The 12,757-nt window shown below is 36.5% G+C and overlaps 1 protein-coding gene across 2 annotated transcripts in view; it reads right to left on the bottom strand.

Annotated features, from left to right (window-relative positions):
- The window catches only part of LRRC7 (leucine rich repeat containing 7), a 410,462-nt gene that overhangs the window by 22,056 nt on the left and 375,649 nt on the right, over positions 1-12,757 (bottom strand). For both annotated transcript variants that reach the window (XM_044914052.1, XM_044914051.1), the window contains one exon: positions 9,861-9,953. In XM_044914052.1, the coding sequence (XP_044769987.1) occupies positions 9,861-9,953 (93 nt within the window). The remainder of the gene's footprint in view (positions 1-9,860; positions 9,954-12,757) is intronic.

The following is a 12,757-nucleotide window of genomic DNA, read 5'->3' as shown; positions in this document are numbered from 1 at the left end:
ACATTGTTTACCCTTTAGGCTTGCATCCTTCTTTTAGGTCATTTTAAAGGTTTGTTTAGTAGCCAAATTCATATATATATATATATATATATACTAACTACCAATATAGATAATAAATATATACACTATATATATATATATATATGTTTAGTAGCCAAATAACATAAACCTATATATAGTTTTCAAGATACTGCTCTTCTGACTTGCTAAAAGCATCCAAAAAGTAAGCTATTTATTCATCTTTATTTGAGATTCCCATAAGAAATGACAAATTGACTACTAGAATATTTTTTATAGTTTCATGCTGATCGTAACGCACTATTCTTTTTTGCGGGAAATTTGAATGTAAGTGTTAAAATTATGTTTGGTTTTGGTTACTTTATAATTACAATTTTCCTTTTATTAATTGCTCCAGTATTCCAGTTATTTATTTATTTTAAGATTTTATTTATTTATTTGACAGGGAGAGAGATAGCAGGAGCAGGAACACAAGCAGGGGGAGTGGGAGAGGGAGAAGCAGGCTTCCCGCCGAGCAGGGAGCCCGATGCGGGGCTCGATCCCAGGACCCTGGGATTATGTCCTGAGCCAAAGGCAGATGCTTAACGACTGAGCCACCCAGGTGCCCTTCCAGTATTCCAATTATTAATAAACAATGAAACATCTCTGGGATGTCTGTCCATTGTGACTGAAAGTACCTTGCTTCCTGTTCGTATCTTAATTAAATTCTTGAGCTGAAAAAAATTTTCTTTCATTTGATTTTCATATTTTCTCTTAAAGGTAAATGATCAAACTCCTTCACATATTGTCTTTTCAGATTTTTCCTCTTTGAAAGAAATAAAAAATATTTTTCTTTCTTTTATTTCATGAATTCTTTAAAGCCTATATTTAATATGCCACCTCGAGGGGTAGTGAATATTTGGATTGCTGAGTTTGAACAGTTTACTGATTCTGTCAAAGCCCCTCATGGTTTTTCCTTCCAGCTTCATATATAGCATAAAATAGTAGAAACTATTAGAAACAAGAGTAGGGGACTGTAGATGGCTGTGGATTCTTCTTTGTAGCAATTCCTAAAATAGTACCGGTAATCAGCTTTTTGATTATCATCACTGCAGGCTTCCTCAAAGCCTCTTCAATGGTATAATTTTTGACACTATTTCAAAATAATGAACTGCAAAGTGAAGAATTCAGTGAAAACTTTGTCACTTGTGCTAAAATAAGATTTTTGAAGTGAAAAATTATTTTGTTGGAAGCTAGATTCAGTCAAACTGTGATTCTTTTAGACTTAAGTTTTGGTTTTATTTAATGGTTAACACGTCGTTGTATAGTTAGACCAGGCTAGAAGTATTGCTCAGAGGTGGCAGTGAACTCAGGAGGTCAAAGTGATAAACACCCAGAAGGCACACTGTTGTGAATTCCTGATACACTGACTGATGAAGTGGCTCTTAGGCCAAGGCTGTGCATTGGCAGTATAGTGGGGAATGACAAAGAAGAATTTTTTTTTTTCACTTTTGAGTCTCTATCTTCCTCTATTAGTTAAAATTTTACAGTGGCAATGTTTTCATTTATTATCTGTGCAACTTTTTAACAGGTGTAAGTTAAGGAAACAGGACTCTGCAGTTGTAGACATTTGGGACTAAGAATGTGTTACAGTTTTACAGGATGATGACTCGTGTCACCCAGAGGAAAAGGATTGAGACCTCCACGTGGCTGATGAATGGAAGGGAAGCCATTCACACTCAGGCAAAAGGTACCTAAGGAAAAGTGGTTCTTGATTCTCTATCTCTTTGCCCATTATCATTTTATAGTTCAGAAATGGAGTCCTTCAGGGGACTGAAGTCACCCCAGCTGGTGTGTCAGACAAACCGAACATACTGTGGAGTCTTTCTTACGGTAAAGGAAGTCCAGGTATCCCACTAAATTCGTCATTCAGAGTCAAGGTAGAAACATTTTTTTTTCCCAAGGAGGAAATAGAGTGAACATACGATGTTTCTCATTCAAAGAGACTTTGGTATACTTCCGTAAACAAAGAGACAAACAAAAGTAAGATATGATTCTTCTTTAATCACTTTAATGTGTTTAGTCCAACACGAAAAGAGGTTGCTTCCTATTTCCTATTAATGGATGTCCTTGGGGGTTAAATGATAGTACCTTGTTATGGGAATGTTATTTGTATTATGGTGATGGGGTTTGATCAACTAGGTTTCAAATATAGGAAGTAGGTTTCTACTCCATTATACTTAAGACAGTAGAATTAGTTGCTGACCATGTATAGCTATACTAAATATATTGTAAAGGTGACAGGCAATTAAACAAATGCATATTTGCAATTTTGGGCCTCATGTAATAATCCTTAACTGTTATTATCTACTCATTGCTTAATCTAACTCTGGATTTATTAAAATAGATATGTATTTTTAAATATATATTTTAAGTATATATATATTTTTTGGTTAATTTTTTATTTTTAAAAAATAACACACTCTAAATTCTGATCTACTAGCTTAATTTTCTGGCATAGTTCTAAGACTTTCAGGTTAACTTGTCTTAGTCTCTCCTGGAACTCTATTCTCATCTGTCTGTGGCTTTCTCCCAATTTATTAGAAGGATCTTAGGGAGAATTTAAGTCAGAATTTGCAGAACTTAAGAACCAGCTCTTTGATGGGACGCCTGGGTGGCTCAGTCGGTTAAGCGTCTGCCTTCTACTTCTCATAGATGCAAGCATGTTGGAATCTCTAGCCCTGAAGGGCTTTCAGTCTGAAAGATGAAAATCTGATTTTGAATCCTTGTCATTTTTTTGATTAATTTTTTTCTTAAAAAAAAAGACACAGCTATATTCTACAAATACAGTCCTAGTTTCCCTAAGAGATAGTAAACACTAATTGAACCAAATCTGTGTTCTTTGGTAACTAAAGAAAGGGTTTGCAAAACTAGATCAGAAGGAGCAGGGAAGTTTAGAGTCAACACCCTTAGATGGGAAAAGAAAAAAAGCCAGGTAATAAGAGATAAGATCATAGGACTATGATAGGAATCTAAGACAAGTAAAAAAGAAAACCAAATAACTACAAAACACTTTTATCATGTCATTTTTCTCTTTTGGGTGTGTGAAGAAATCATGTAAACTCAAAGAGCTGATTCTTTTTTTTTTTTTTAATTTTATTTATTGGACAGAGAGAGCACAAGTAGAGGGAGAGGGAGAAGCAGGCTCCCCACTGAGCAGGGAGCCCGATGTGGGTCTCAATCCCAGGACCCGGGGATCATGACCTGAGCCGAAGGCAGATGCTTAACTGACTGAGCCACCCAGGCACCCGCTTGGTATTTAATTTTAAAAATTTAGTTTTATATCTAGGGGCACCTGGGTGGCTCAATTGGTTAAGTGTCCAAGTCTTGATTTCAGCTCAGGTCATGATCTCAGGGTTGTGAGATCCAGCCCCGCGTCAGGCTCCATGTTGGATGTGGAGCCTGCTTAAGATTCTCTCTCTTCCTCTCCCTCTGCCCCTTCCCCTCGCCCTTCCCCCCCCAAAAGAAAATAAAAAAGATAAAAAAATAAAAATTTAGTTTTATATCTAAAAAAGATGTTTTAATCCCTTCTTAACGTTAGTCCAAAATGCAGTATGTAAACAGTATTATCTCTATCCCTTGTTCCTGAATGTTACTTTCACATAATCCATATATTCTCCAAATTACTTTGCATTACATAATCACTTGAAGTAGAATTAAGGATAGGACAGATACATGTTATAGTATAAAATTAATATAGAAATATATAAAATAAATCATATGTGTCTAGTAGTACAAAATAAAGGACATGTGTTATATGCAGTTTAGTATTTATGCAGTAAATATAAATAATATGCTGTATGGAGTTGTAGACAAATGTGTTTTCTATTCTTGATTTTTATATCCATGAAGAACACATGATAAGAGATAGACATGTAGACTGTACCCTTTTCATAAGTAAGAGCATATCTCTGCAACTTTGTGTTTATGAATCACCCAATGCCATGAGGCTGAGCCACCTGGAAGATTATTCTTGTGCTTTCCTAACTTGCCACTGCCAAGTGTGCCTCTGGCAGTTATTATTCCTGGGTAAAGGTATCAAGTAAATGCTTTGATTCCGCACATCTAGTCCCTCTTCTCTTAATATTAACCATATACAAATTTTTATTTGATGCAATACCCATCTCCACACAAAGAAAAAGTCCCATTGTTTTCTAGGTGAGGAAGGGGTTTGTAAAGGTGTTTAAGTCCTGTTTGCAGGCTGTTCTGGCATCTGGAGTCAATCTTTTAGAAGTCATATAGGATAAAATAGAGTAAGGTATTCTAAATTCCAGGACATTTATGTAGAGCTTATTGGCAATTATATTTTACATTTGCCATGACTCCAGTATTTTTCCTGGGCTTGGGATTTTACCTGTACCACAGGCAAAGTAAGACATTTAAAAATTTTGAGAACATGGATTTACTTCTCCTATCATTTTTGTGTCTACATGCAGATTGCCCAAATCAGTAGAAATATGGGTAGGATCTATGACATCTGCTGAATGTGGTTATTATGTTCAAACTGTGGAGAATCAGTGATTGTTTGGTCCCAGTGTCCCAGTATGTATATTTTCTGATGTTCAGTGTTTTGAGGATATCTGTAACATGGCTTTCATTTTGATACTATGACTAGATAATTGTTCATGGGACTGTTCAGTACTATGTTTAGAGCATATAGAGAAAGGGGCTATGAGTTTTCTTTAATATCTTTATTTTTTTAAAAAAAATTTTACCCATTTATTTGACAGAGAGAGAGCGTGCACAAGAAGAGGGAGGGGCAGGCAGAAGGAGATGGAGAAACAGGCTCCTCAGCGAGCAGAGAGCCCGATGTGGGGTTTGATCCCAGGACCCCAGGATCATGACCTGAGCCAAAGGCAGAAGCTTAACCAACTGAGCCACCCAGGCGCCCCTCTTTAATATCTTTAAACTTTAAGAGCTTAGTCCTTTCTCCTTAAATGAGGCAAGGAGGGATATCAGTCCCTGAATAATGAGCTATGTGAATGCATCATTAAAAATCCATTCATCTTCAGAGTCTTGGGCTGACCTATGAAGTCACTACAATAACATGGTATCAGTCATCCATTTAATCCAGTCTCTTCTTTCTAACATCAGGTGGAAATTGTATTGGTCAATTATTTGAATTTTGCAAACATGAATTATTATCCCATGAACATTTAAAAATAGGCAAAGATTACTGTGGTTTGTTCCATTGGCAGAATCACCACTATAATGATACCTTAGTCCAAAAGTTATGTAATTGCTTAGTAATCCACCATGTACAGTCCATTTCTAATTATCTAGGTTCATTAGAGAATACATGCTGACTTCCAAGGATTTGTTGAAACAAATATCTAGACTATGACTAATTAGAGGACTTTGTAATACTTTCAATATTAGAATATCACATTAGTCTCAACTCTACAGGGTATAAATTTGTCATGTGGCTCTTCTGCTAAGTGGCATTTGCAGAGAGAGGCATACATCATAGTGTTTGTTAAGAGAAGAGGATTTAGAATCAGATCAATTTGTGTTCAAATCTTGTCTGCCACAGATCACCTGAATGACCTTGGACAAGTTAATTAACCTCTCTGGGCCTCAGCAAAATGAGGGATAATAATACTCAACTAACACAAGTTGTTATGAAGATCAGGTAAGTGTATAAAGAGTCTAATAGAGTGACCAGGACATTATAGATACTCAATAAAAGGCTGTTATTTTTATTACTTTTATTATTATCATCAGATTTGTTAGATCAAAATCTTTCATCTCTCTGTAGCATATGGCTATCCTGACAGCAATATTTCCTATGATAATAGACCAGATCATGGCTTCCATCCACTTTACTGGGAGGGCAAAAGCAAGCATTATGTAGGACCGTATTCATCTGGTTTTCTACAGTTTTCCCTTTCTAAGTATGTAAAAGCAGTTTTCACCTGGCAGTGAACCCAAAATAATGAACTCTGTGATAAGTGAATAAGTCTATTTAATTATTAAACCTTGTTCTGACAATGACATGAGCTGCAGGACTAACTGTGCTCCATCCATTTAGCCCCAGAAGACCATATTCAATTAGGACAACCTTGGGGTCTTTGAGAGGAGTTAAGCTTGTAAGACCAGGTGCTGTTAGAAGCTTTCAAAGTCTAGTACAAAACAGTCCCCATGTCTGGCTTAATCTTGAATTCCCTCTAAAGCCTCAGTTAACTTTTGGACCGTCTTAAGTGTTTTCTGCATAATCTCATGCTACCCCAAAATTTATTTTTATTTATTTATTTATTTTTTTAAAAGATTTTATTTATTAATTCATGAGAGACAGAGAGAGAGAGAGGCAGAGGGAGAAGCAGGCTCCCCGTGGAGCAGGGAGCTCGATGCGGGACTCCATCCCAGGACCCTGGGATCATGACCTGAGCTGAAGGCAGACGCTTAACCATCTGATCCACCCAGGCGCCCGCTACCTCAGAATTTAAAAGGGAACTTCTGCCAGACAAACAACACAGCTCACTTTTGTCCCAGCCTTTTGGGGTGACTACTTCATACTTCATGCTCTCCGTGTCTGACTATATAGCAGGTAATCAGTTTGGATCCTATCTCACAATGGTCCTTGGCATTTGGCTGAAATGGTGGCTCCCATCAATCATAATGAAGAGGATGGAATAAATCTACTGGCTACTTCATATATAAGGTCCTCAATGCCTTGAAGACATTCAGTTATCTTGGATACTTAGAATTTTACAAAGCATTCAAACATTCATGAGCAGTAAGTAAAATAATATAGTGTGCTTCTGAGAATATTTCTAATCCATGAGTTGTTTATTGGAAGAGAATATGTATCATATTAAAGTTTAAGCTTTTGCCTGACTAGGACTCCTTATAAAGCATCCACCTCTGACTCAGGCAGTATCTGTTAAATTTAAATATCTGTTTAATTTGGTTCTCCTCACCCTTAGCTATAAATTAGCCAACTCATAAAAAAAAAAAAAAAACAGTCTCTTTTTCAGCACTGGAGAGAAGAGTATTTTTTAAGTTCATTTTCATTTTCTTACTGTTTGGCCTTTTTGGTTAGTTTAGACACTGGGTTCTACTCTAAATTTTATGCAACCACTACAAGAATGGGACATGGGGCTAAGAAATGCAACTGAATTTCCAAGAGATTAATCCCTTTCCTTGTGAGTGAATTAAGTTCTTGTAATTGTCAGACCCAATGTCTTTAGATCCTCTGTACACTTTTAACTAAATATCCACTATATGTTTGGCGTGACATCAAAAGTGGTCAATAAATTAAGAGCAGTCTTGAGAGACTTCTGCAGATTTGGAACTTCTAATTACTCTCATCAATTTTGCAATAATAGAAATTCACTTTTCAGATTGTGAAGTGTTTTAGAGAGTAATCAGGTGAAGAAAAGTGCTTTCGAGGGGAAATCTTTCAGTGGACCCATTATCAATTCAAGCTTTATATCTGTTGCATTTAACCAAAAGAGCAAATTATAATATCATAGAAATAGTTCAGTCTCACTAGAGTCATCAAAATGTTACAAATGAGAAATTAAATTAATAGATATAAAATGTTCTTATTTGTCATAGTGGAAGAATTACAGGCAATAATTTTAAAGTCTCACATTTATTCTCTCCTTTAGTTGAAAATAACAGCAGAAAAGCAATAGCATTCAGACCTCTTGACTATTTAGCAATCTGTTCATCCTTAGTTTAAAACATTTATTACCCTGTGCCTTCCAAAAATATAATGAAAAGGTGTATAAGCTGGTGAGAAAGGAGAGAAAAACATGTCTTTTGGATTTTAACTATTTGAAGAATGATACGGTGATTAACTTCTCATTGAAAGAACTTGTGGAGAAGATGTGAAACCAGAGACAAAGAGAAGAGTCAAGATGAATAAGGCATAATGATTGAGGGTGTTTTTTTGTTGTTGTTGTTGTTTTTTAAAGATTTTATTTATTTGAGAGAGAGAGACACACAGTGAGAGAGGGAACACAAGCAGGGGGAGTGGGAGAGGGAGAAGCAGGCTTCCCGCAGAGCAGGGAGCCGGATGCGGCGCTCGATCCCAGGACCCCGGGATCATGACCTGAGCTGAAGGCAGACGCTTAACGACTGAGTCACCCAGGCACCCCAATGATTGAGGTTTTTAAAAATACCATCATATGTTTCTGATAATTTTGAACTTTCATACTTTTTGTCTTAAAATATATTTATAATTTGTTAAAATTAAGTAAACACTTGATCCTACTAAACCATGAGTATTTTAATTCTACTAGATCAGTAGTTATCCCCAACATCATTTCAAAATAGAAAGGCAGTAGTTACTTATGAAAAGACATTGCTAACTGGCATTCTCCGAATTCTATAGGGCTGCCTCATGCACATTCCAACCAGTTGACCAGAGGTACTCCCATCTATAGCCGCTGGGGATTTCTTTCTTGTCCCTACCATCTTAATGTGTATGGTGTGAATAATTCTACCTTATAGTCCAACCTCTTCCTCTCTTCTTTTCGAGAAAGGAAAGGAAGAAGGGCATAAAGAATGTTAGAAAACAAGAAGATTGGGAAGAAGTAGAGGAAAATAAGGGATTAAAGGCTCTGTTTCAGGCTATAGAAATCTCCAGAGCAGGGACACCCAAGTTTTTTCAGAAGCAGTTTTATGATCAGAAATTGATGTGTGGGTTATTTTTTATAATAGTGATGAGTTGAAAGAATCTGTCTCAGGTTGTGACTCAAAGGTAAATCGAGAACCTGTGGAGGTTTTACTCATATCTAATTTCTGTCTTTTTCCATCATCCCAAAGTTTTGTGATGTCACTTAATGCAATTAAATGTGATGAGTTCAAAAGCAGATAGTTTCAATTATCAGCAAATTATAATTAATAATTGATTCAAAGCTGAGGGCATTAAACACTGATGGTAGCAGGGTAGGTTATGTAACTCAGCGTAACATTTTTATTTTATTTTATTTTATTAAAGATTTTATTTATTTATTTGAGACAGAGAGAATGAGAGAGAGCACATGAGAGGGGGGAGGGTCAGAGGGAGATGCAGACTCCCCGCCGAGCAGGGAGCCCGATGCGGGACTCGATCCAGGGACTCCAGGATCATGACCTGAGCCGAAGGCAGTCGCTTTAACCAACTGAGCCACCCAGGCGCCCTCAGGGTAACATTTTTAAAATAAAAAAGTCAGGTGGTCCAGGTCCACAATGGGATCATACAGGCCCAATGGGAGTATGGACAGCACGTTGGGTGTTCAGCATGGAGGTGGGGGTGAACTTTTACCCATGATTTGACAAAGAGGTAAGCATGAGAGGAGCCCTGATTTTTCTGCCATGGCTAACTTTGATTTTCCCATAGAATGTTTGTTTTCTGTGGTCTTTCAGTTCTATACTTCTATTAGTGAAATACTTTATCAACATGATTACTGAACAACATTTCAGTCAGTTGGCCCTGGCATTGAAGCATTATTTAATCATTCTGTTACTACGAGGAAACATTTTCCCAGATAACTGATCTACAAGTAAACTTTTAGAAACAACTTGTTATAAATTGTGCATATAGTTTTCTTTAAAAATATATACAATTGTTAACAAAACAAAAAGCAAAACCCAAACAATTTTCCTTAATTTTTTTTTCCTATTCTTAGGATTTGTCAAGCACTGCAGTGAATTTTTTTTCCCCTGTGCTGAAAATGTGCTTAATTGGCTTCATAATTAGCTAGTTCATTAAAGCCCAGTACATTTTTTTTCTGACCTTTTTTTTTCCCTGCAGGAAAAGACAGTGTTTTTTCTAATTAAAACTGCCAATAAATAAGAAATTCACTTCTTACCTTGTCAGAAGGTTTAAATGGATTTCCTTGTCCGCTAATTCCACCACTGATACTGAATCCAAGGCCAGGATTCTTTTCTATTCTCACACAAAACTGTGTAAAAAAAGACATAAAAAAGTGATCAGTTATATATCAAAGCTAAATATCTTCAATTTAACTGCCTCACCATAGAAAAGATTCACATTTCACTTAAGTTCTCAGGATTAGACTATATTAGTACACAAAGGACAAAATACTCAGTGCTTCTACAGGCCTAAGTTATGATTGAAACTAGCTTGAAATTACCTGGGCAAGAAGACACTAGCAAGTATTTATCCATTATCATGTGTAGAAATGCACTCTGATTAGCAGTTTTAAAAAATCAAAAGCTATACTTATAACAATAACAAAATTGTGCATTGTTTCAGTTACCTACTTTACATGCACATATATTATGGCCAATTAGAAGAGACTGTATGAATAAGTGAAAGAAAGTTTGCAAATGTACAGCGAAGGAAAATATGGCATTTAAATAAGTTGCTACTGCTTTCTAGGAGAGTAGTACAATCCATCTCCCTGGTAGATGATTATATTGTTTAGAAATAGCAGGGTTTTTATTTTGAGAAAGGGGAGAACTTTTGGCCAGAGCTCTAGTGAGGGTGGAACAGAGGAAGAATGAAATACTCAGTAATAGAAGTTTTGGGTTTGGCACCAGCTCCCGGAGAGGCAGTTAGAAGCCTTGGAAGACAGAGGAGAACATTGAAAACACAAAGAGGTCAGGAATATGGAGAAACTGTGATAAGGAATAGTTGATAAATATTTAGGACTGTGAGGGCTAATATTCTAGTATTCTGTGCTGTGTTATCTCCCCAAACCCTAAACCATCAGTGAAAGTCTGTTAAACACAAGAGCCTTGTGCTTTGAGACCTAGGGGGGAAATGATGGCACCAGGAGTAGGTCCATGTCACGCTCAGGCTGTAGTAAAGATGAAGCTATTATAAGAGTGAATGCACAATGTAGATCAAGAATTCAGCAGAAGGGGAATCATTGCCAGGAATGACCTAGAGAGGTGATAACAAACCCAGGAATTCTTTTTTTTTTTTTTTAAGATTTTATTTATTTGTCAGAGAGAGAGAGAGCACAAGCAGGGGGAGCAGCAGGCAGAGGGAGAAGCAGACTCCTTGCTGAGCAGGGAGCCCAATACAGGACTCAATCCCGGGACCCTGGGATCATGACCTGAGCTGAAGGCAGATGCTTAACCGACTGAGCTACCCAGGCACCCCCAAACCTAGGAATTCTTGATGATCCTGAGCTGGGATATGTATGAGGACCATGGTGAAAATGCTAGTTTTCCATGTAAAGTGGGATGGGGTGACCCGAGATGATTGAAAGACTTGGGACCCCACAGGGAGCACACACTTGGTTACAGAAAAGAAGGAAGGAAGGAAGGAAGGAAGGAAGGAAGGAAGGAAGGAAGGAAGGAAGGAAGGAAGGAAGGAGAGAGAGAAAGAAGAAAGAAAGAAAGAAAGAAAGAAAGAAAGAAAGAAAGAAAGAAAGAAAGAAAAAGAAAGAAAGAAAGAAAGAAAGGCTTTTATAACTTTTAAGAACAGAACAAATGCTGGAACTAGGTGAACCAAGTGTTACCAGAGATTAGCAGGCCAAAGATTAATAAGGAGTTAAGAAAAAAAAAATCTGGGGCGCCTGGGTGGCTCAGTTGGTTAAGCGACTGCCTTCGGCTCAGGTCATGATCCTGGAGTCCCGGGATCGAGTCCCGCATCGGGCTCCCTGCTCAGCGGGGAGTCTGCTTCTCCCTCTGACCCTCCCCCCTCTCATGTACTCACTCTCTCTCTCTCAAATAAATAAATAAAATCTTTAAAAAAAAATCTAAAGAAATACATTAACATATATTTTGTATTTATATAAATATATACTGGGAAAGTTCTTAAAGATGATTGGAAATGTTTGCTTTCTTAAGCAGTGTAATGTTTTCCCCAGAAATCTTGCTTAGTTAGCCTATTTACTTGTGGACAAATGTAAATGCCCAAATGCTTTCTATATTTTTATTTTCAAGATACCTTTAATCCCTACCTCTTAGATAGTTCAAGGCAAATTTGAGTACTCTTCCTGGCTTAATTAGCATATATTAGGAGTCGCTGGGAACTGGATTAATTAGGTTTGGCCGTTTAATGAGACTATTCTTAATTTACTATCATATTTCATAATAATAAATATAATGTTTAACTATTACATAGTTCACTTGCAACACAAGGGCAAAACAGTATCCACTAATGTGATTTTTATGGTAGAGTCTCTAATGAATAGTTTCTAAATTATAGGTAACTGCAATTACCATAAGTACTTTCCCGTATTTTTATTTTAAAGGTATGTTTATTTATAGCTTTTCCTCTAACTGAGCTAGGTTTGTTAAAACTAGTTATCATAGGGTAATAGCAACTACAGTTTATAATAGTTTTGTATTTATATGGCTCACCATCTGTGGATATGAACGTAAAATAGCTTGATGTAGCTATATTTTAGCTTTATTCAATACACCAGTTTACCTTGTAATCCTTTTTTGTTATTAGTGGTTAATTAGAAAATAGTAAGAAAGGAACTAATATGATTTAAACACTTTACCTTTGTGCTTCTCCATATATCTGCATGTTTCCAACTAAATTATTTGAAACTTGGGTTATATCTTTCTAATTTGAAAATTTTATATTGTACAATGAAATATGTGGAAGGTATATACACTTGTGGTTTTCCCCAGGCCACTATAAAACCTGAACGGAAATATATGCAACAGATTTTATTTACAAAGTAAATTGCTGAGAGCACTTTCTAGTGGTTCTCTTTCAAGGCACTGACTATATCTATTTTATATTATAGTCAATCTGGAAAGCACTAAAAATCTAAGG

Source organism: Neomonachus schauinslandi, chromosome 4 (genome assembly GCF_002201575.2).
Source record: "Neomonachus schauinslandi chromosome 4, ASM220157v2, whole genome shotgun sequence".
Classification (NCBI taxonomy): domain Eukaryota; kingdom Metazoa; phylum Chordata; class Mammalia; order Carnivora; family Phocidae; genus Neomonachus; species Neomonachus schauinslandi.
This window is presented reverse-complemented; position numbering and strand designations above follow the sequence as displayed.